The 27,917-nt window shown below is 51.2% G+C and overlaps 1 protein-coding gene across 2 annotated transcripts in view; it reads right to left on the reverse strand.

Moving 5' to 3' along the window:
• Positions 1-27,917, reverse strand: part of ARAP1 (ArfGAP with RhoGAP domain, ankyrin repeat and PH domain 1) — a 199,326-nt gene that overhangs the window by 90,209 nt on the left and 81,200 nt on the right. For both annotated transcript variants that reach the window (XM_083170539.1, XM_083170540.1), the window contains one exon: positions 2,285-2,449. In XM_083170539.1, coding sequence (XP_083026665.1) covers positions 2,285-2,449 — 165 coding nt within the window. The remainder of the gene's footprint in view (positions 1-2,284; positions 2,450-27,917) is intronic.

Raw genomic sequence — 27,917 nt, forward strand, 5'->3', positions numbered from 1 at the left:
GGGTGCATTTAACATTGTAAGCACTCATTAGGGTGCTTATACAATTAAAAATCATGTAGGGGCTTATACAATTTAAAATCGCATCGCATCACATGCGGTCATATGGCATGCGATGCGATGCCATCCAACTTAATATCGTGGGCGCCGTGCTAGGAAACAAGTACCGACAGCTCTCTCAGTGACACTAATACCTGGCTCCATACAAACTAAAACTGTCCCATAAAAACAGTAACTGTGTGCCTACCGATCAGTCATGTAAGTAGCCTCGATCAGTCATGTAAGTAGCCTCGATCAGTCATGTAAGTAGCCTACCGATCAGTCATGTAAGTAGCCTACCGATCAGTCATGTAAGTAGCCTCGATCAGTCATGTAAGTAGCCTACCGATCAGTCATGTAAGTAGCCTACCGATCAGTCATGTAAGTAGCCTACCGATCAGTCATGTAAGTAGCCTCGATCAGTCATGTAAGTAGCCTACCGATCAGTCATGTAAGTAGCCTACCGATCAGTCATGTAAGTAGCCTCGATCAGTCATGTAAGTAGCCTCGATCAGTCATGTAAGTAGCCTCGATCAGTCATGTAAGTAGCCTACCGATCAGTCATGTAAGTAGCCTACCGATCAGTCATGTAAGTAGCCTCGATCAGTCATGTAAGTAGCCTACCGATCAGTCATGTAAGTAGCCTCGATCAGTCATGTAAGTAGCCTACCGATCAGTCATGTAAGTAGCCTCGATCAGTCATGTAAGTAGCCTACCGATCAGTCATGTAAGTAGCCTACCGATCAGTCATGTAAGTAGCCTACCGATCAGTCATGTAAGTAGCCTCGATCAGTCATGTAAGTAGCCTACCGATCAGTCATGTAAGTAGCCTCGATCAGTCATGTAAGTAGCCTACCGATCAGTCATGTAAGTAGCCTCGATCAGTCATGTAAGTAGCCTACCGATCAGTCATGTAAGTAGCCTACCGATCAGTCATGTAAGTAGCCTACCGATCAGTCATGTAAGTAGCCTCGATCAGTCATGTAAGTAGCCTACCGATCAGTCATGTAAGTAGCCTACCAATCAGTCATGTAAGTAGCCTACCGATCAGTCATGTAAGTAGCCTCTATCAGTCATGTAAGTAGCCTACCAATCAGTCATGTAAGTAGCCTCGATCAGTCATGTAAGTAGCCTCGATCAGTCATGTAAGTAGCCTACCAATCAGTCATGTAAGTAGCCTCGATCAGTCATGTAAGTAGCCTCGATCAGTCATGTAAGTAGCCTACCAATCAGTCATGTAAGTAGCCTCGATCAGTCATGTAAGTAGCCTCGATCAGTCATGTAAGTAGCCTCGATCAGTCATGTAAGTAGCCTACCAATCAGTCATGTAAGTAGCCTACCAATCAGTCATGTAAGTAGCCTACCGATCAGTCATGTAAGTAGCCTACCGATCAGTCATGTAAGTAGCCTCGATCAGTCATGTAAGTAGCCTAGATCAGTCATGTAAGATTCGCTTACATGGGGGAACCTATTGAACAAGCGCAGTGGCCATAATAGAAGAAAAGCATTGATAGAATAATGTATTCTGAACATAAGGAGAGCTGGAAATAAGGGAACGAGCAGCGAGGTAAGGAACGGAGTAACGGGAATGCTGGGACTTCTGGCCTGTGCAGACTCCTAGGAAGGCCAGCTGCAGAGTCTCACGGAGGATGCTGGGTGTGGTGGTCAGACACAAATCCCCAGTGGGAAGAGGAATCTCTAATCCAAACCAGGGCCCAGGCAAGTGTGTGCAGATGTGCGGGAGTGTGAAGTACAAACACCACCCCCCCCCCCCCGGCAGATGTGACCGCTCCTGAGGCTCAGTCATCTCGCTACTGCCAGGAGAGCGCTCGCTGGAAATCTCATGTATAGTGAACAATATGGCGATCATGGGCCAGCAATTCCCATCTCAGCTGCTGGACAAGACCACGGTGTGGGAGGTGGAGGTACCGGAGGAACCGGGCGGAGAGAGGAGCAGAGAAATTCCTGAATGTCAGGCGCCATCTAGTGAATTCCCCCCACAGAGGTGAGGAGCAGTGTTAGTCTTGTATTACTCCGCAACACAGGATAGGGACACTCACTGGGCTGGACCAGTATTCAGAATACTGAGGCACACAGACCATCAGTTCTCCAGCCGTACCCAATGACATCATGGAGAGATGAGGCACCTTGCACCTCATGGCTCAATGATGTCACTGGGAACAACAGATAACTTGAGGAGGAATCAGGGGGGGTGAACCCCTGGGATGGACGTGGAGTGCTCACTCACCCCTGTGGCGGGTTCTTGTCCAGCCATCCCGCCTTGATGACCTGGGAGTGCGGAGCAGAGGATTCGCCGTCGTCCATGTTGCCGCTGTAGCTGTTGGAGCTGGAGATCCCGGAGGTCAGAGAGCTACTGGATCTCCACGTGCTGAGATCCCCATCATTCGGCATGCTGGGAGAGAGGAGAAGACAAGGTTACCAGGTGGAGCACAGCACCCTCCTGCAATATGTACAGCCACCACCAGACATACTGCAGCCCTGAGCGCAGACGCTGCACCCTCCTGCAATATGTACAGCCACCACCAGACTTACTGAAGCCCCTGAGCACAGACCCTGCACCCTCCTGCAATATGTACAGCCACCACCAGACATACTGAAGCCCCTGAGCGCAGACACTGCACCCTCCTGCAATATGTACAGCCATCAACACCACTCTTCCTGCAGCCCTGAGCGCAGACCCTGCACCCTCCTGCAATATGTACAGCCATCACCACCACTCTTACTGCAGCCCTGAGCGCAGACGCTGCACCCTCCTGCAATATATACAGCCATCACACCACTCTTCCTGCAGCCCTGAGCGCAGACCCTGCACCCTCCTGCAATATGTACAGCCATCACCACCACTCTTACTGCAGCCCTGAGCGCAGACGCTGCACCCTCCTGCAATATGTACAGCCACCACCAGACATACTGAAGCCCCTGAGCGCAGACCCTGCACCCTCCTGCAATATGTACAGCCATCACCACCACTCTTACTGCAGCCCTGAGCGCAGACGCTGCACCCTCCTGCAATATATACAGCCACCACCAGACATACTGAAGCCCTGAGCGCAGACACTGCACCCTCCTGCAATATGTACAGCCACCACCAGACATACTGAAGCCCCTGAGCGCAGACACTGCACCCTCCTGCAATATGTACAGCCATCAACACCACTCTTCCTGCAGCCCTGAGCGCAGACGCTGCACCCTCCTGCAATATATACAGCCATCACACCACTCTTCCTGCAGCCCTGAGCGCAGACCCTGCACCCTCCTGCAATATATACAGCCATCACACCACTCTTACTGCAGCCCTGAGCGCAGACCCTGCACCCTCCTGCAATATATACAGCCATCACACCACTCTTACTGCAGCCCTGAGCGCAGACGCTGCACCCTCCTGCAATATGTACAGCCATCACACCACTCTTACTGCAGCCCTGAGCGCAGACGCTGCACCCTCCTGCAATATATACAGCCACCACCAGACATACTGAAGCCCCTGAGCGCAGACACTGCACCCTCCTGCAATATGTACAGCCACCACCAGACTTACTGAAGCCCCTGAGCGCAGACCCTGCACCCTCCTGCAATATGTACAGCCATCACCACCACTCTTACTGCAGCCCTGAGCGCAGACGCTGCACCCTCCTGCAATATGTACAGCCACCACCACACTCACTGCATCCCGCACACAGACACTGCACCCTCCTGCAATATGTACAGCCACCACCACACTCACTGCATCCCGCACACAGACACTGCACCCTCCTGCAATATGTACAGCCACCACCACACTCACTGCATCCCGCACACAGACACTGCACCCTCCTGCAATATGTACAGCCACCACCACATTTACTGCATCCGCGCACACAGACACTGCACCCTCCTGCAATATGTACAGCCACCACCACACTTACTGCATCCGCGCACACAGACACTGCACCCTCCTGTAATATGTACAGCCACCACCACACTTACTGCATCCCCGCACACAGACAATGCACCCTCCTGTAATATGTACAGCCACCACCACACTTACTGTATCCCTGCACACAGACACTGCACCCTCCTGTAATATGTACAGCCACCACCACACTTACTGTATCCCTGCACACAGACACTGCACCCTCCTGTAATATGTACAGCGACCACCACATTTACTGCATCCCGCACACAGACGCTGCACCCTCCTGCAATATGTACAGCCACCACCACACTTACTGCATCCGCGCACACAGACAATGCACCCTCCTGTAATATGTACAGCCACCACCACACTTACTGCATCCCTGCACACAGACGCTGCACCCTCCTGCAATATGTACAGCCACCACCACACTCACTGCATCCCGCACACAGACACTGCACCCTCCTGCAATATGTACAGCCACCACCACACTCACTGCATCCCGCACACAGACACTGCACCCTCCTGCAATATGTACAGCCACCACCACACTCACTGCATCCCGCACACAGACACTGCACCCTCCTGCAATATGTACAGCCACCACCACATTTACTGCATCCGCGCACACAGACACTGCACCCTCCTGCAATATGTACAGCCACCACCACACTTACTGCATCCGCGCACACAGACACTGCACCCTCCTGTAATATGTACAGCCACCACCACATTTACTGCATCCCGCACACAGACGCTGCACCCTCCTGCAATATGTACAGCCACCACCACACTTACTGCATCCGCGCACACAGACAATGCACCCTCCTGTAATATGTACAGCCACCACCACACTTACTGCATCCCCGCACACAGACAATGCACCCTCCTGCAATATGTACAGCCACCACACTTACTGTATCCCTGCACGCAGACGCTGCACCCTCCTGTAATATGTACAGCCACCACCACCACTTACTGTATCCCTGCACACAGACAATGCACCCTCCTGTAATATGTACAGCCACCACCACACTTACTGTATCCCCGCACACAGACAATGCACCCTCCTGTAATATGTATAGCCACCACACTTACTGTATCCCCGCACACAGACGATGCACCCTCCTGTAATATGTACAGCCACCACCACTTACTGTATCCCCGCACACAGACAATGCACCCTCCTGTAATATGTATAGCCACCACACTTACTGCATCCCCGCACACAGACAATGCACCCTCCTGTAATATGTATAGCCACCACCACTTACTGTATCCCCGCACACAGACAATGCACCCTCCTGTAATATGTATAGCCACCACCACTTACTGTATCCCCGCACACAGACAATGCACCCTCCTGTAATATGTACAGCGACCACCACACTTACTGTATCCCCGCACACAGACAATGCGCCCTCCTGTAATATGTACAGCCACCACCACACTTACTGTATCCCCGCACACAGACAATGCACCCTCCTGTAATATGTATAGCCCCACCACCACACTTACTGTATCCCCGCACACAGACAATGCGCCCTCCTGTAATATGTATAGCCACCACCACACTTACTGCATCCCGCACACAGACGCTGCACCCTCCTGTAATATGTATAGCCACCACCACTTACTGTATCCCCGCACACAGACACTGCACCCTCCTGTAATATGTACAGCCACCACCACTTACTGTATCCCCGCACACAGACACTGCACCCTCCTGTAATATGTATAGCCACCACACTTACTGTATCCCTGCACGCAGACGCTGCACCCTCCTGTAATATGTACAGCCACCACCACCACTTACTGTATCCCTGCACACAGACAATGCACCCTCCTGTAATATGTATAGCCACCACCACTTACTGCATCCCGCACACAGACAATGCACCCTCCTGTAATATGTATAGCCCCACCACCACACTTACTGTATCCCTGCACACAGACAATGCACCCTCCTGTAATATGTATAGCCACCACACTTACTGTATCCCTGCACGCAGACAATGCACCCTCCTGTAATATGTATAGCCACCACCACACTTACTGCATCCGCGCACACAGACAATGCACCCTCCTGTTATATGTATAGCCCCACCACCACACTTACTGCATCCCCGCACACAGACAATGCACCCTCCTGTAATATGTACAGCCACCACCACTTACTGTATCCCCGCACACAGACAATGCACCCTCCTGTAATATGTACAGCCACCACCACACTTACTGTATCCCTGCACACAGACAATGCACCCTCCTGTAATATGTACAGCCACCACCACACTTACTGTATCCCTGCACACAGACAATGCACCCTCCTGTAATATGTACAGCCACCACCACACTTACTGTATCCCTGCACACAGACAATGCACCCTCCTGCAATATGTACAGCCACCACCACACTTACTGTATCCCTGCACACAGACAATGCACCCTCCTGTAATATGTACAGCCACCACCACTTACTGTATCCCCGCACACAGACAATGCACCCTCCTGTAATATGTACAGCCACCACCACACTTACTGTATCCCTGCACACAGACAATGCACCCTCCTGTAATATGTACAGCCACCACCACTTACTGTATCCCCGCACACAGACACTGCACCCTCCTGTAATATGTATAGCCACCACCACTTACTGTATCCCTGCACACAGACAATGCACCCTCCTGTAATATGTATAGCCACCACCACTTACTGTATCCCTGCACACAGACAATGCACCCTCCTGTAATATGTACAGCCACCACCACTTACTGCATCCCCGCACACAGACACTGCACCCTCCTGTAATATGTACAGCCCCACCACCACTTACTGTATCCCCGCACACAGACGCTGCACCCTCCTGTAATATGTATAGCCACCACACTTACTGCATCCCTGCACACAGACGCTGCACCCTCCTGTAATATGTACAGCCACCACCACACTTACTGTATCCCTGCACGCAGACAATGCACCCTCCTGTAATATGTACAGCCACCACCACTTACTGCATCCCTGCACACAGACAATGCACCCTCCTGTAATATGTACAGCCACCACCACACTTACTGCATCCCCGCACACAGACACTGCACCCTCCTGTAATATGTACAGCCACCACCACACTTACTGTATCCCTGCACACAGACAATGCACCCCCCTGTAATATGTATAGCCACCACCACACTTACTGTATCCCCGCACACAGACAATGCACCCTCCTGCAATATGTATAGCCACCACACTTACTGTATCCCCGCACACAGACGCTGCACCCTCCTGTAATATGTACAGCCACCACCACACTTACTGTATCCCTGCACACAGACAATGCACCCTCCTGTAATATGTACAGCCACCACCACTTACTGTATCCCCGCACACAGACAATGCACCCTCCTGTAATATGTATAGCCCCACCACCACACTTACTGTATCCCCGCACACAGACAATGCACCCTCCTGTAATATGTATAGCCCCACCACCACACTTACTGTATCCCTGCACGCAGACACTGCACCCTCCTGTAATATGTATAGCCACCACCACTTACTGTATCCCTGCACACAGACAATGCACCCTCCTGTAATATGTATAGCCACCACCACACTTACTGCATCCCTGCACACAGACAATGCACCCTCCTGTAATATGTACAGCCACCACCACACTTACTGTATCCCTGCACACAGACAATGCACCCTCCTGTAATATGTATAGCCACCACACTTACTGTATCCCCGCACACAGACAATGCACCCTCCTGTAATATGTATAGCCACCACCACTTACTGTATCCCCGCACACAGACACTGCACCCTCCTGTAATATGTATAGCCCCACCACCACACTTACTGTATCCCTGCACACAGACGCTGCACCCTCCTGTAATATGTACAGCCACCACCACTTACTGTATCCCTGCACGCAGACAATGCACCCTCCTGTAATATGTACAGCCACCACCACACTTACTGTATCCCTGCACACAGACGCTGCACCCTCCTGTAATATGTACAGCCACCACCACTTACTGCATCCGCGCACACAGACAATGCACCCTCCTGTAATATGTACAGCCACCACCACACTTACTGCATCCCCGCACACAGACACTGCACCCTCCTGTAATATGTACAGCCACCACCACACTTACTGTATCCCTGCACACAGACACTGCACCCTCCTGTAATATGTATAGCCACCACCACACTTACTGTATCCCCGCACACAGACAATGCACCCTCCTGCAATATGTATAGCCACCACACTTACTGTATCCCCGCACACAGACGCTGCACCCTCCTGTAATATGTACAGCCACCACCACACTTACTGTATCCCTGCACACAGACAATGCACCCTCCTGTAATATGTACAGCCACCACCACTTACTGTATCCCCGCACACAGACAATGCACCCTCCTGTAATATGTATAGCCCCACCACCACACTTACTGTATCCCCGCACACAGACAATGCACCCTCCTGTAATATGTATAGCCCCACCACCACACTTACTGTATCCCTGCACGCAGACACTGCACCCTCCTGTAATATGTATAGCCACCACCACTTACTGTATCCCTGCACACAGACAATGCACCCTCCTGTAATATGTATAGCCACCACCACACTTACTGCATCCCTGCACACAGACAATGCACCCTCCTGTAATATGTACAGCCACCACCACACTTACTGTATCCCTGCACACAGACAATGCACCCTCCTGTAATATGTATAGCCACCACACTTACTGTATCCCCGCACACAGACAATGCACCCTCCTGTAATATGTATAGCCACCACCACTTACTGTATCCCCGCACACAGACACTGCACCCTCCTGTAATATGTATAGCCCCACCACCACACTTACTGTATCCCTGCACACAGACGCTGCACCCTCCTGTAATATGTACAGCCACCACCACTTACTGTATCCCTGCACGCAGACAATGCACCCTCCTGTAATATGTACAGCCACCACCACACTTACTGTATCCCTGCACACAGACGCTGCACCCTCCTGTAATATGTACAGCCACCACCACTTACTGCATCCGCGCACACAGACAATGCACCCTCCTGTAATATGTACAGCCACCACCACACTTACTGCATCCCTGCACACAGACACTGCACCCTCCTGTAATATGTACAGCCCCACCACCACACTTACTGTATCCCTGCACACAGACGCTGCACCCTCCTGTAATATGTACAGCCCCACCACCACACTTACTGTATCCCCGCACACAGACAATGCACCCTCCTGTAATATGTACAGCCACCACCACACTTACTGTATCCCTGCACACAGACAATGCACCCTCCTGTAATATGTACAGCCACCACCACACTTACTGTATCCCTGCACACAGACAATGCACCCTCCTGTAATATGTACAGCCACCACCACACTTACTGCATCCCTGCACACAGACACTGCACCCTCCTGTAATATGTACAGCCCCACCACCACACTTACTGTATCCCCGCACACAGACAATGCACCCTCCTGTAATATGTACAGCCACCACCACACTTACTGTATCCCTGCACACAGACACTGCACCCTCCTGTAATATGTACAGCCACCACCACACTTACTGCATCCCCGCACACAGACAATGCACCCTCCTGTAATATGTATAGCCACCACACTTACTGTATCCCTGCACGCAGACGCTGCACCCTCCTGTAATATGTACAGCCACCACCACTTACTGTATCCCCGCACACAGACAATGCACCCTCCTGTAATATGTATAGCCACCACTACTTACTGTATCCCTGCACGCAGACAATGCACCCTCCTGTAATATGTACAGCCACCACCACACTTACTGTATCCCTGCACACAGACGCTGCACCCTCCTGTAATATGTACAGCCACCACCACACTTACTGTATCCCCGCACACAGACGCTGCACCCTCCTGTAATATGTACAGCCACCACCACATTTACTGCATCCCGCACACAGACGCTGCACCCTCCTGCAATATGTACAGCCACCACCACACTTACTGCATCCCCGCACACAGACAATGCACCCTCCTGTAATATGTACAGCCACCACCACACTTACTGCATCCGCGCACACAGACAATGCACCCTCCTGTAATATGTACAGCCACCACCACACTTACTGTATCCCTGCACGCAGACACTGCACCCTCCTGTAATATGTACAGCCACCACCACACTTACTGTATCCCTGCACACAGACGCTGCACCCTCCTGCAGTATGTACAGCCACCACCACACTTACTGTATCCCTGCACGCAGACAATGCACCCTCCTGTAATATGTACAGCCACCACCACTTACTGCATCCGCGCACACAGACAATGCACCCTCCTGTAATATGTACAGCCACCACCACACTTACTGTATCCCTGCACGCAGACAATGCACCCTCCTGTAATATGTACAGCCACCACCACACTTACTGCATCCCCGCACACAGACAATGCACCCTCCTGTAATATGTACAGCCACCACCACTTACTGTATCCCCGCACACAGACAATGCACCCTCCTGCAATATGTACAGCCACCACCACACTTACTGCATCCGCGCACACAGACGATGCACCCTCCTGTAATATGTACAGCCACCACCACACTTACTGTATCCCTGCACGCAGACAATGCACCCTCCTGTAATATGTACAGCCATCACCACACTTACTGTATCCCCGCACACAGACACTGCACCCTCCTGTAATATGTATAGCCACCACCACTTACTGTATCCCCGCACACAGACAATGCACCCTCCTGTAATATGTACAGCCATCACCACACTTACTGTATCCCTGCACACAGACAATGCACCCTCCTGTAATATGTATAGCCACCACCACTTACTGTATCCCCGCACACAGACAATGCACCCTCCTGTAATATGTACAGCCATCACCACACTTACTGTATCCCTGCACACAGACAATGCACCCTCCTGTAATATGTACAGCCACCACCACACTTACTGCATCCGCGCACACAGACAATGCACCCTCCTGTAATATGTACAGCCACCACCACACTTACTGTATCCCTGCACGCAGACAATGCACCCTCCTGTAATATGTATAGCCCCACCACCACACTTACTGCATCCGCGCACACAGACAATGCACCCTCCTGTAATATGTACAGCCACCACCACACTTACTGTATCCCTGCACACAGACAATGCACCCTCCTGTAATATGTACAGCCACCACCACTTACTGTATCCCCGCACACAGACACTGCACCCTCCTGTAATATGTATAGCCCCACCACCACTTACTGTATCCCCGCACACAGACACTGCACCCTCCTGCAATATGTACAGCCACCACCACTTACTGTATCCCCGCACACAGACAATGCACCCTCCTGTAATATGTACAGCCACCACCACACTTACTGTATCCCTGCACACAGACAATGCACCCTCCTGTAATATGTACAGCCACCACCACCACTTACTGTATCCCTGCACACAGACAATGCACCCTCCTGTAATATGTACAGCCACCACCACACTTACTGTATCCCTGCACGCAGACGCTGCACCCTCCTGCAGTATGTACAGCCACCACCACACTTACTGTATCCCTGCACACAGACGCTGCACCCTCCTGTAATATGTACAGCCACCACCACTTACTGTATCCCCGCACACAGACAATGCACCCTCCTGTAATATGTACAGCCACCACCACACTTACTGTATCCCCGCACACAGACAATGCACCCTCCTGTAATATGTACAGCCACCACCACCACTTACTGTATCCCCGCACACAGACGCTGCACCCTCCTGTAATATGTACAGCCACCACCACACTTACTGTATCCCCGCACACAGACAATGCACCCTCCTGTAATATGTACAGCCACCACCACTTACTGTATCCCCGCACGCAGACAATGCACCCTCCTGTAATATGTATAGCCACCACCACTTACTGTATCCCCGCACACAGACAATGCACCCTCCTGTAATATGTACAGCCACCACCACACTTACTGTATCCCTGCACACAGACAATGCACCCTCCTGCAATATGTACAGCCACCACCACCACTTACTGTATCCCCGCACACAGACGCTGCACCCTCCTGTAATATGTACAGCCACCACCACACTTACTGTATCCCCGCACACAGACAATGCACCCTCCTGTAATATGTACAGCCACCACCACATTTACTGTATCCCTGCACACAGACAATGCACCCTCCTGTAATATGTACAGCCACCACCACTTACTGTATCCCCGCACACAGACAATGCACCCTCCTGTAATATGTATAGCCACCACCACTTACTGTATCCCTGCACACAGACAATGCACCCTCCTGTATATGTACAGCCACCACCACACTTACTGTATCCCTGCACACAGACAATGCACCCTCCTGTAATATGTACAGCCACCACCACACTTACTGTATCCCCGCACACAGACAATGCACCCTCCTGTAATATGTACAGCCACCACCACATTTACTGTATCCCTGCACACAGACAATGCACCCTCCTGTAATATGTACAGCCACCACCACTTACTGTATCCCCGCACACAGACAATGCACCCTCCTGTAATATGTATAGCCACCACCACTTACTGTATCCCTGCACACAGACAATGCACCCTCCTGTATATGTACAGCCACCACCACTTACTGTATCCCCGCACACAGACAATGCACCCTCCTGTAATATGTACAGCGACCACCACACTTACTGTATCCCTGCACACAGACAATGCACCCTCCTGTAATATGTACAGCCACCACCACACTTACTGTATCCCTGCACACAGACAATGCACCCTCCTGTAATATGTACAGCCACCACCACACTTACTGTATCCCCGCACACAGACAATGCACCCTCCTGTAATATGTATAGCCACCACCACACTTACTGCATCCCCGCACACAGACACTGCACCCTCCTGTAATATGTACAGCCACCACCACCACTTACTGCATCCCTGCACGCAGACAATGCACCCTCCTGTAATATGTACAGCCACCACCACACTTACTGTATCCCCGCACACAGACAATGCACCCTCCTGTAATATGTACAGCCACCACCACACTTACTGTATCCCTGCACGCAGACGCTACACCCTCCTGCAATATGTATAGCCACCACACTTACTGCATCCCCGCACACAGACACTGAACCCTCCTGTAATATGTATAGCCCCACCACCACTTACTGTATCCCCGCACACAGACACTGCACCCTCCTGCAATATGTACAGCCACCACCACTTACTGTATCCCCGCACACAGACAATGCACCCTCCTGTAATATGTACAGCCACCACCACTTACTGTATCCCTGCACACAGACAATGCACCCTCCTGTAATATGTACAGCGACCACCACACTTACTGTATCCCTGCACACAGACAATGCACCCTCCTGTAATATGTACAGCCACCACCACACTTACTGTATCCCTGCACACAGACAATGCACCCTCCTGTAATATGTACAGCCACCACCACACTTACTGTATCCCCGCACACAGACAATGCACCCTCCTGTAATATGTACAGCCACCACCACACTTACTGTATCCCTGCACACAGACAATGCACCCTCCTGTAATATGTATAGCCACCACCACTTACTGTATCCCCGCACACAGACAATGCACCCTCCTGTAATATGTACAGCCACCACCACTTACTGTATCCCTGCACGCAGACGCTGCACCCTCCTGCAGTATGTACAGCCACCACCACACTTACTGTATCCCCGCACACAGACAATGCACCCTCCTGCAATATGTACAGCCACCACCACACTTACTGTATCCCCGCACACAGACAATGCACCCTCCTGTAATATGTACAGCCACCACCACCACTTACTGCATCCCTGCACACAGACAATGCACCCTCCTGTAATATGTACAGCCACCACCACACTTACTGTATCCCTGCACACAGACAATGCACCCTCCTGTAATATGTACAGCCACCACCACACTTACTGCATCCCCGCACACAGACAATGCACCCTCCTGTAATATGTACAGCCACCACCACACTTACTGTATCCCTGCACACAGACAATGCACCCTCCTGTAATATGTACAGCCACCACCACTTACTGTATCCCCGCACACAGACAATGCACCCTCCTGTAATATGTACAGCCACCACCACTTACTGTATCCCCGCACACAGACAATGCACCCTCCTGTAATATGTACAGCGACCACCACACTTACTGTATCCCTGCACACAGACAATGCACCCTCCTGTAATATGTACAGCCACCACCACACTTACTGTATCCCTGCACACAGACAATGCACCCTCCTGTAATATGTACAGCCACCACCACACTTACTGTATCCCCGCACACAGACAATGCACCCTCCTGTAATATGTATAGCCCCACCACCACACTTACTGTATCCCTGCACACAGACAATGCACCCTCCTGTAATATGTATAGCCACCACCACTTACTGTATCCCCGCACACAGACAATGCACCCTCCTGTAATATGTACAGCCACCACCACTTACTGTATCCCTGCACGCAGACGCTGCACCCTCCTGCAGTATGTACAGCCACCACCACACTTACTGTATCCCCGCACACAGACAATGCACCCTCCTGCAATATGTACAGCCACCACCACACTTACTGTATCCCCGCACACAGACAATGCACCCTCCTGTAATATGTACAGCCACCACCACCACTTACTGCATCCCTGCACACAGACAATGCACCCTCCTGTAATATGTACAGCCACCACCACACTTACTGTATCCCTGCACACAGACAATGCACCCTCCTGTAATATGTACAGCCACCACCACACTTACTGCATCCCCGCACACAGACAATGCACCCTCCTGTAATATGTACAGCCACCACCACACTTACTGTATCCCTGCACACAGACAATGCACCCTCCTGTAATATGTACAGCCACCACCACACTTACTGCATCCCCGCACACAGACAATGCACCCTCCTGTAATATGTACAGCCACCACCACACTTACTGTATCCCTGCACACAGACAATGCACCCTCCTGTAATATGTACAGCCACCACCACTTACTGTATCCCCGCACACAGACAATGCACCCTCCTGTAATATGTACAGCCACCACCACTTACTGTATCCCCGCACACAGACAATGCACCCTCCTGTAATATGTACAGCGACCACCACACTTACTGTATCCCTGCACACAGACAATGCACCCTCCTGTAATATGTACAGCCACCACCACACTTACTGTATCCCTGCACACAGACAATGCACCCTCCTGTAATATGTACAGCCACCACCACACTTACTGTATCCCCGCACACAGACAATGCACCCTCCTGTAATATGTATAGCCCCACCACCACACTTACTGTATCCCTGCACACAGACAATGCACCCTCCTGTAATATGTATAGCCACCACCACTTACTGTATCCCCGCACACAGACAATGCACCCTCCTGTAATATGTACAGCCACCACCACTTACTGTATCCCTGCACGCAGACGCTGCACCCTCCTGCAGTATGTACAGCCACCACCACACTTACTGTATCCCCGCACACAGACAATGCACCCTCCTGCAATATGTACAGCCACCACCACACTTACTGTATCCCCGCACACAGACAATGCACCCTCCTGTAATATGTACAGCCACCACCACCACTTACTGCATCCCTGCACACAGACAATGCACCCTCCTGTAATATGTACAGCCACCACCACACTTACTGTATCCCTGCACACAGACAATGCACCCTCCTGTAATATGTACAGCCACCACCACACTTACTGCATCCCCGCACACAGACAATGCACCCTCCTGTAATATGTACAGCCACCACCACACTTACTGTATCCCTGCACACAGACAATGCACCCTCCTGTAATATGTATAGCCACCACCACTTACTGTATCCCCGCACACAGACAATGCACCCTCCTGTAATATGTACAGCCACCACCACTTACTGTATCCCTGCACGCAGACGCTGCACCCTCCTGCAGTATGTACAGCCACCACCACACTTACTGTATCCCCGCACACAGACAATGCACCCTCCTGCAATATGTACAGCCACCACCACACTTACTGTATCCCCGCACACAGACAATGCACCCTCCTGTAATATGTACAGCCACCACCACCACTTACTGCATCCCTGCACACAGACAATGCACCCTCCTGTAATATGTACAGCCACCACCACACTTACTGTATCCCTGCACACAGACAATGCACCCTCCTGTAATATGTACAGCCACCACCACACTTACTGCATCCCCGCACACAGACAATGCACCCTCCTGTAATATGTACAGCCACCACCACTTACTGTATCCCCGCACACAGACAATGCACCCTCCTGTAATATGTACAGCGACCACCACACTTACTGTATCCCTGCACACAGACAATGCACCCTCCTGTAATATGTACAGCCACCACCACACTTACTGTATCCCTGCACACAGACAATGCACCCTCCTGTAATATGTACAGCCACCACCACTTACTGTATCCCCGCACACAGACAATGCACCCTCCTGTAATATGTACAGCCACCACCACTTACTGTATCCCCGCACACAGACAATGCACCCTCCTGTAATATGTACAGCGACCACCACACTTACTGTATCCCTGCACACAGACAATGCACCCTCCTGTAATATGTACAGCCACCACCACACTTACTGTATCCCTGCACACAGACAATGCACCCTCCTGTAATATGTACAGCCACCACCACACTTACTGTATCCCCGCACACAGACAATGCACCCTCCTGTAATATGTATAGCCCCACCACCACACTTACTGTATCCCTGCACACAGACAATGCACCCTCCTGTAATATGTATAGCCACCACCACTTACTGTATCCCCGCACACAGACAATGCACCCTCCTGTAATATGTACAGCCACCACCACTTACTGTATCCCTGCACGCAGACGCTGCACCCTCCTGCAGTATGTACAGCCACCACCACACTTACTGTATCCCCGCACACAGACAATGCACCCTCCTGCAATATGTACAGCCACCACCACACTTACTGTATCCCCGCACACAGACAATGCACCCTCCTGTAATATGTACAGCGACCACCACACTTACTGTATCCCTGCACACAGACAATGCACCCTCCTGTAATATGTACAGCCACCACCACACTTACTGTATCCCTGCACACAGACAATGCACCCTCCTGTAATATGTACAGCCACCACCACACTTACTGTATCCCCGCACACAGACAATGCACCCTCCTGTAATATGTATAGCCCCACCACCACACTTACTGTATCCCTGCACACAGACAATGCACCCTCCTGTAATATGTATAGCCACCACCACTTACTGTATCCCCGCACACAGACAATGCACCCTCCTGTAATATGTACAGCCACCACCACTTACTGTATCCCTGCACGCAGACGCTGCACCCTCCTGCAGTATGTACAGCCACCACCACACTTACTGTATCCCCGCACACAGACAATGCACCCTCCTGCAATATGTACAGCCACCACCACACTTACTGTATCCCCGCACACAGACAATGCACCCTCCTGTAATATGTACAGCCACCACCACCACTTACTGCATCCCTGCACACAGACAATGCACCCTCCTGTAATATGTACAGCCACCACCACACTTACTGTATCCCTGCACACAGACAATGCACCCTCCTGTAATATGTACAGCCACCACCACACTTACTGCATCCCCGCACACAGACAATGCACCCTCCTGTAATATGTACAGCCACCACCACACTTACTGTATCCCTGCACACAGACAATGCACCCTCCTGTAATATGTACAGCCACCACCACTTACTGTATCCCCGCACACAGACACTGCACCCTCCTGTAATATGTATAGCCCCACCACCACTTACTGTATCCCCGCACACAGACACTGCACCCTCCTGCAATATGTACAGCCACCACCACTTACTGTATCCCCGCACACAGACAATGCACCCTCCTGTAATATGTACAGCCACCACCACTTACTGTATCCCTGCACACAGACAATGCACCCTCCTGTAATATGTACAGCCCCACCACCACACTTACTGCATCCCCGCACACAGACAATGCACCCTCCTGTAATATGTACAGCCACCACCACACTTACTGTATCCCTGCACGCAGACGCTGCACCCTCCTGCAGTATGTACAGCCACCACCACACTTACTGTATCCCTGCACACAGACAATGCACCCTCCTGTAATATGTACAGCCACCACCACTTACTGTATCCCCGCACACAGACAATGCACCCTCCTGTAATATGTAAAGCCACCACCACACTTACTGTATCCCCGCACACAGACAATGCACCCTCCTGTAATATGTACAGCCACCACCACCACTTACTGTATCCCCGCACACAGACGCTGCACCCTCCTGTAATATGTACAGCCACCACCACACTTACTGTATCCCCGCACACAGACAATGCACCCTCCTGTAATATGTACAGCCACCACCACTTACTGTATCCCCGCACACAGACAATGCACCCTCCTGTAATATGTACAGCGACCACCACACTTACTGTATCCCTGCACACAGACAATGCACCCTCCTGTAATATGTACAGCCACCACCACACTTACTGTATCCCTGCACACAGACAATGCACCCTCCTGTAATATGTACAGCCACCACCACACTTACTGTATCCCCGCACACAGACAATGCACCCTCCTGTAATATGTATAGCCCCACCACCACACTTACTGTATCCCTGCACACAGACAATGCACCCTCCTGTAATATGTATAGCCACCACCACTTACTGTATCCCCGCACACAGACAATGCACCCTCCTGTAATATGTACAGCCACCACCACTTACTGTATCCCTGCACGCAGACGCTGCACCCTCCTGCAGTATGTACAGCCACCACCACACTTACTGTATCCCCGCACACAGACAATGCACCCTCCTGCAATATGTACAGCCACCACCACACTTACTGTATCCCCGCACACAGACAATGCACCCTCCTGTAATATGTATAGCCACCACCACACTTACTGCATCCCCGCACACAGACACTGCACCCTCCTGTAATATGTACAGCCACCACCACCACTTACTGCATCCCTGCACGCAGACAATGCACCCTCCTGTAATATGTACAGCCACCACCACACTTACTGTATCCCCGCACACAGACAATGCACCCTCCTGCAATATGTACAGCCACCACCACACTTACTGTATCCCCGCACACAGACAATGCACCCTCCTGTAATATGTATAGCCACCACCACACTTACTGCATCCCCGCACACAGACACTGCACCCTCCTGTAATATGTACAGCCACCACCACACTTACTGTATCCCTGCACACAGACAATGCACCCTCCTGTAATATGTACAGCCACCACCACACTTACTGTATCCCCGCACACAGACAATGCACCCTCCTGTAATATGTATAGCCACCACCACTTACTGTATCCCCGCACACAGACAATGCACCCTCCTGTAATATGTATAGCCACCACCACCACTTACTGTATCCCTGCACACAGACAATGCACCCTCCTGTAATATGTATAGCCACCACCACACTTACTGCATCCCTGCACACAGACAATGCACCCTCCTGTAATATGTACAGCCACCACCACTTACTGTATCCCCGCACACAGACACTGCACCCTCCTGTAATATGTACAGCCACCACCACACTTACTGTATCCCCGCACACAGACGCTGCACCCTCCTGTAATATGTATAGCCACCACCACACTTACTGCATCCCTGCACACAGACAATGCACCCTCCTGTAATATGTATAGCCACCACACTTACTGTATCCCTGCACACAGACAATGCACCCTCCTGTAATATGTATAGCCCCACCACCACACTTACTGTATCCCCGCACACAGACAATGCACCCTCCTGTAATATGTACAGCCACCACCACACTTACTGCATCCCCGCACACAGACAATGCACCCTCCTGTAATATGTATAGCCACCACCACACTTACTGTATCCCCGCACACAGACAATGCACCCTCCTGTAATATGTACAGCCACCACCACTTACTGTATCCCTGCACACAGACAATGCACCCTCCTGCAATATGTACAGCCACCACCACACTTACTGTATCCCTGCACGCAGACACTGCACCCTCCTGTAATATGTACAGCCACCACCACACTTACTGTATCCCCGCACACAGACAATGCACCCTCCTGTAATATGTACAGCCACCACCACACTTACTGTATCCCTGCACGCAGACGCTGCACCCTCCTATAATATGTATAGCCCCACCACCACATACTGTATCCCTGCACACAGACAATGCACCCTCCTGTAATATGTACAGCCACCACCACACTTACTGTATCCCCGCACACAGACAATGCACCCTCCTGTAATATGTACAGCCACCACCACACTTACTGTATCCCTGCACACAGACAATGCACCCTCCTGTAATATGTATAGCCACCACCACACTTACTGCATCCCTGCACACAGACAATGCACCCTCCTGTAATATGTACAGCCACCACCACTTACTGTATCCCCGCACACAGACAATGCACCCTCCTGTAATATGTACAGCGACCACCACACTTACTGTATCCCTGCACACAGACAATGCACCCTCCTGTAATATGTACAGCCACCACCACACTTACTGTATCCCTGCACACAGACAATGCACCCTCCTGTAATATGTACAGCCACCACCACACTTACTGTATCCCCGCACACAGACAATGCACCCTCCTGTAATATGTACAGCCACCACCACACTTACTGTATCCCCGCACACAGACAATGCACCCTCCTGTAATATGTACAGCCACCACCACACTTACTGTATCCCCGCACGCAGACAATGCACCCTCCTGTAATATGTACAGCCCCACCACCACACTTACTGTATCCCTGCACACAGACGATGCTCCCTCCTGCAATATGTACAGCCACCACCACACTTACTGCATCTGCGCGCACAGATGCTGCACCCTCCTGCAATATGTACAGCCACCACCACACTTACTGCATCCGCGCACACAGACACTGCACCCTCCGGCAATATGTATAGCCACCACCACTTACTGCATCCCTGCACACAGACAATGCACCCTCCTGTAATATGTACAGCCACCACCACTTACTGTATCCCCGCACACAGACAATGCACCCTCCTGTAATATGTACAGCCACCACCACACTTACTGTATCCCCGCACACAGACAATGCACCCTCCTGTAATCTGTACAGCCACCACCACACTTACTGTATCCCCGCACACAGACAATGCACCCTCCTGTAATATGTACAGCCACCACCACACTTACTGCATCCCCGCACACAGACAATGCACCCTCCTGTAATATGTATAGCCACCACCACACTTACTGTATCCCCGCACACAGACAATGCACCCTCCTGTAATATGTACAGCCACCACCACACTTACTGTATCCCTGCACGCAGACGCTGCACCCTCCTGCAGTATGTACAGCCACCACCACACTTACTGTATCCCTGCACACAGACAATGCACCCTCCTGTAATATGTATAGCCACCACCACACTTACTGCATCCCTGCACGCAGACGCTGCACCCTCCTGCAGTATGTACAGCCACCACCACACTTACTGTATCCCTGCACACAGACAATGCACCCTCCTGTAATATGTACAGCCACCACCACTTACTGTATCCCCGCACACAGACAATGCACCCTCCTGTAATATGTATAGCCACCACCACCACTTACTGTATCCCTGCACACAGACAATGCACCCTCCTGTAATATGTATAGCCACCACCACACTTACTGCATCCCTGCACACAGACAATGCACCCTCCTGTAATATGTATAGCCACCACCACACTTACTGTATCCCCGCACACAGACACTGCACCCTCCTGTAATATGTACAGCCACCACCACACTTACTGTATCCCCGCACACAGACGCTGCACCCTCCTGTAATATGTACAGCCACCACCACACTTACTGCATCCCTGCACACAGACAATGCACCCTCCTGTAATATGTATAGCCCCACCACCACACTTACTGTATCCCCGCACACAGACAATGCACCCTCCTGTAATATGTATAGCCACCACCACACTTACTGTATCCCCGCACACAGACAATGCACCCTCCTGTAATATGTACAGCCACCACCACACTTACTGTATCCCTGCACACAGACAATGCACCCTCCTGTAATATGTATAGCCACCACCACACTTACTGCATCCCTGCACACAGACAATGCACCCTCCTGTAATATGTACAGCCACCACCACTTACTGTATCCCCGCACACAGACAATGCACCCTCCTGTAATATGTACAGCCACCACCACACTTACTGTATCCCCGCACACAGACAATGCACCCTCCTGTAATATGTACAGCCACCACCACACTTACTGTATCCCCGCACACAGACAATGCACCCTCCTGTAATATGTACAGCCACCACCACACTTACTGTATCCCCGCACGCAGACAATGCACCCTCCTGTAATATGTACAGCCCCACCACCACACTTACTGTATCCCTGCACACAGACGATGCTCCCTCCTGCAGTATGTACAGCCACCACCACACTTACTGTATCCCTGCACGCAGACAATGCACCCTCCTGTAATATGTATAGCCACCACCACACTTACTGTATCCCCGCACACAGACAATGCACCCTCCTGTAATATGTACAGCCACCACCACTTACTGTATCCCTGCACACAGACAATGCACCCTCCTGCAATATGTACAGCCACCACCACTTACTGTATCCCCGCACACAGACAATGCACCCTCCTGTAATATGTACAGCCACCACCACACTTACTGTATCCCTGCACACAGACAATGCACCCTCCTGTAATATGTACAGCCACCACCACACTTACTGTATCCCCGCACACAGACACTGCACCCTCCTGTAATATGTATAGCCACCACCACTTACTGTATCCCTGCACACAGACAATGCACCCTCCTGTAATATGTATAGCCCCACACTTACTGTATCCCCGCACACAGACGCTGCACCCTCCTGCAATATGTACAGCCACCACCACACTTACTGTATCCCTGCACACAGACAATGCACCCTCCTGTAATATGTATAGCCCCACCACTTACTGTATCCCCGCACACAGACAATGCACCCTCCTGTAATATGTATAGCCACCACCACACTTACTGTATCCCTGCACACAGACAATGCACCCTCCTGTAATATGTATAGCCCCACCACCACACTTACTGTATCCCTGCACGCAGACGCTGCACCCTCCTGTAATATGTATAGCCACCACCACTTACTGTATCCCCGCACACAGACAATGCACCCTCCTGTAATATGTACAGCCACCACCACTTACTGTATCCCCGCACACAGACAATGCACCCTCCTGTAATATGTACAGCCACCACCACACTTACTGCATCCGCGCACACAGACAATGCACCCTCCTGTAATATGTACAGCCACCACCACTTACTGTATCCCTGCACACAGACAATGCACCCTCCTGCAATATGTACAGCCACCACCACTTACTGTATCCCCGCACACAGACAATGCACCCTCCTGTAATATGTACAGCCACCACCACACTTACTGCATCCCTGCACACAGACAATGCACCCTCCTGTAATATGTACAGCCACCACCACTTACTGTATCCCCGCACACAGACAATGCACCCTCCTGTAATATGTACAGCCACCCCACCACACTTACTGTATCCCCGCACACAGACAATGCACCCTCCTGTAATATGTACAGCCACCACCACACTTACTGTATCCCTGCACGCAGACGCTGCACCCTCCTGTAATATGTACAGCCACCACCACTTACTGTATCCCCGCACACAGACAATGCACCCTCCTGTAATATGTATAGCCACCACCACTTACTGTATCCCTGCACACAGACAATGCACCCTCCTGTAATATGTATAGCCACCACCACTTACTGTATCCCCGCACACAGACAATGCACCCTCCTGTAATATGTACAGCCCCACCACCACACTTACTGTATCCCTGCACACAGACAATGCACCCTCCTGTAATATGTACAGCCACCACCACACTTACTGTATCCCTGCACACAGACGCTGCACCCTCCTGTAATATGTACAGCCACCACCACACTTACTGTATCCCTGCACACAGACGCTGCACCCCCCTGTAATATGTACAGCCACCACCACTTACTGTATCCCTGCACACAGACAATGCACCCTCCTGTAATATGTACAGCCACCACCACTTACTGTATCCCCGCACGCAGACACTGCACCCTCCTGTAATATGTACAGCCACCACCACACTTACTGTATCCCTGCACGCAGACAATGCACCCTCCTGTAATATGTACAGCCACCACCACACTTACTGTATCCCTGCATGCAGACAATGCACCCTCCTGTAATATGTACAGCCACCACCACACTTACTGCATCCCCGCACACAGACACTGCACCCTCCTGTAATATGTACAGCCACCACCACACTTACTGCATCCCTGCACGCAGACACTGCACCCTCCTGTAATATGTATAGCCACCACACTTACTGTATCCCGCACACAGACACTGCACCCTCCTGTAATATGTACAGCCACCACCACACTTACTGCATCCGCGCACACAGACAATGCACCCTCCTGTAATATGTATAGTCCCACCACCACACTTACTGCATCCCCGCACACAGACAATGCACCCTCCTGCAATATGTACAGCCACCACCACACTTACTGTATCCCCGCACACAGACAATGCACCCTCCTGTAATATGTATAGCCACCACACTTACTGTATCCCGCACACAGACAATGCACCCTCCTGTAATATGTACAGCCACCACCACTTACTGTATCCCCGCACACAGACAATGCACCCTCCTGTAATATGTACAGCCCCACCACCACACTTACTGTATCCCTGCACACAGACGCTGCACCCTCCTGCAATATGTATAGCCCCACCACTTACTGTATCCCCGCACACAGACAATGCACCCTCCTGTAATATGTATAGCCACCACCACTTACTGTATCCCCGCACACAGACAATGCACCCTCCTGCAATATGTACAGCCACCACCACACTTACTGTATCCCCGCACACAGACAATGCACCCTCCTGTAATATGTATAGCCACCACCACACTTACTGTATCCCTGCACACAGACAATGCACCCTCCTGCAATATGTACAGCCACCACCACACTTACTGTATCCCCGCACACAGACAATGCACCCTCCTGTAATATGTATAGCCACCACCACACTTACTGTATCCCCGCACACAGACAATGCACCCTCCTGCAATATGTACAGCCACCACCACACTTACTGTATCCCCGCACACAGACAATGCACCCTCCTGTAATATGTATAGCCACCACCACTTACTGCATCCGCACACACAGACAATGCACCCTCCTGTAATATGTACAGCCACCACCACACTTACTGTATCCCTGCACGCAGACAATGCACCCTCCTGCAATATGTACAGCCACCACCACATTTACTGTATCCGCGCACACAGACAATGCACCCTCCTGCAATATGTACAGCCACCACCACACTTACTGTATCCCCGCACACAGACAATGCACCCTCCTGCAATATGTACAGCCACCACCACATTTACTGTATCCGCACACACAGACAATGCACCCTCCTGCAATATGTACAGCCACCACCACACTTACTGTATCCCCGCACACAGACAATGCACCCTCCTGTAATATGTATAGCCACCACCACTTACTGTATCCCTGCACGCAGACACTGCACCCTCCTGTAATATGTATAGCCACCACCACTTACTGTATCCCTGCACGCAGACACTGCACCCTCCTGTAATATGTACAGCCCCACCACCACCACTTACTGTATCCCCGCACGCAGACACTGCACCCTCCTGTAATATGTATAGCCACCACCACACTTACTGCATCCGCGCACACAGACAATGCACCCTCCTGTAATATGTACAGCCACCACCACACTTACTGTATCCCTGCATGCAGACAATGCACCCTCCTGCAATATGTACAGCCACCACCACATTTACTGTATCCGCGCACACAGACACTGCACCCTCCTGTAATATGTATAGCCACCACCACACTTACTGCATCCGCGCACACAGACAATGCACCCTCCTGTAATATGTATAGCCACCACCACTTACTGTATCCCCGCACACAGACAATGCACCCCCTGTAATATGTATAGCCCCACCACCACCACTTACTGTATCCCCGCACGCAGACACTGCACCCTCCTGTAATATGTATAGCCACCACCACACTTACTGCATCCGCGCACACAGACAATGCACCCTCCTGTAATATGTACAGCCACCACCACACTTACTGTATCCCTGCATGCAGACAATGCACCCTCCTGCAATATGTACAGCCACCACCACATTTACTGTATCCGCGCACACAGACAATGCACCCTCCTGTAATATGTACAGCCACCACCACACTTACTGTATCCCTGCATGCAGACAATGCACCCTCCTGTAATATGTATAGCCACCACCACTTACTGTATCCCCGCACACAGACAATGCACCCTCCTGCAATATGTACAGCCACCACCACACTTACTGTATCCCTGCACACAGACAATGCACCCTCCTGTAATATGTACAGCCCCACCACCACACTTACTGTATCCCCGCACACAGACAATGCACCCTCCTGTAATATGTACAGCCCCACCACCACACTTACTGTATCCCCGCACACAGACAATGCACCCTCCTGTAATATGTACAGCCACCACCACACTTACTGTATCCCTGCACACAGACAATGCACCCTCCTGTAATATGTACAGCCACCACCACTTACTGTATCCCTGCACACAGACAATGCACCCTCCTGTAATATGTATAGCCCCACCACCACACTTACTGTATCCCTGCACACAGACAATGCACCCTCCTGTAATATGTATAGCCCCACCACCACACTTACTGTATCCCCGCACACAGACAATGCACCCTCCTGTAATATGTATAGCCACCACCACACTTACTGTATCCCTGCACACAGACAATGCACCCTCCTGTAATATGTATAGCCACCACCACTTACTGTATCCCCGCACACAGACAATGCAACCTCCTGTAATATGTATAGCCACCACCACACTTACTGTATCCCTGCACACAGACAATGCACCCTCCTGTAATATGTATAGCCACCACCACTTACTGTATCCCCGCACACAGACAATGCACCCTCCTGTAATATGTATAGCCACCACCACTTACTGTATCCCTGCACGCAGACGCTGCACCCTCCTGTAATATGTATAGCCACCACCACTTACTGTATCCCCGCACACAGACAATGCACCCTCCTGTAATATGTATAGCCCCACCACCACATACTGTATCCCTGCACACAGACAATGCACCCTCCTGTTATATGTATAGCCACCACCACTTACTGTATCCCCGCACACAGACAATGCACCCTCCTGTAATATGTATAGCCACCACCACTTACTGTATCCCCGCACACAGACAATGCACCCTCCTGTAATATGTACAGCCACCACCACACATACTGCATCCCCGCACACAGACAATGCACCCTCCTGTAATATGTATAGCCACCACACTTACTGTATCCCCGCACACAGACAATGCACCCTCCTGTAATATGTATAGCCACCACCACTTACTGTATCCCCGCACACAGACAATGCACCCTTCTGCAATATGTACAGGCACCACCACACTTACTGCATCCCCGTACACAGACAATGCACCCTCCTGTAATATGTATAGCCACCAC

Source organism: Crinia signifera, chromosome 2 (assembly GCF_055691185.1).
Source record: "Crinia signifera chromosome 2, ASM5569118v1, whole genome shotgun sequence".
In the NCBI taxonomy this organism is placed as follows: Eukaryota; Metazoa; Chordata; class Amphibia; order Anura; family Myobatrachidae; genus Crinia; species Crinia signifera.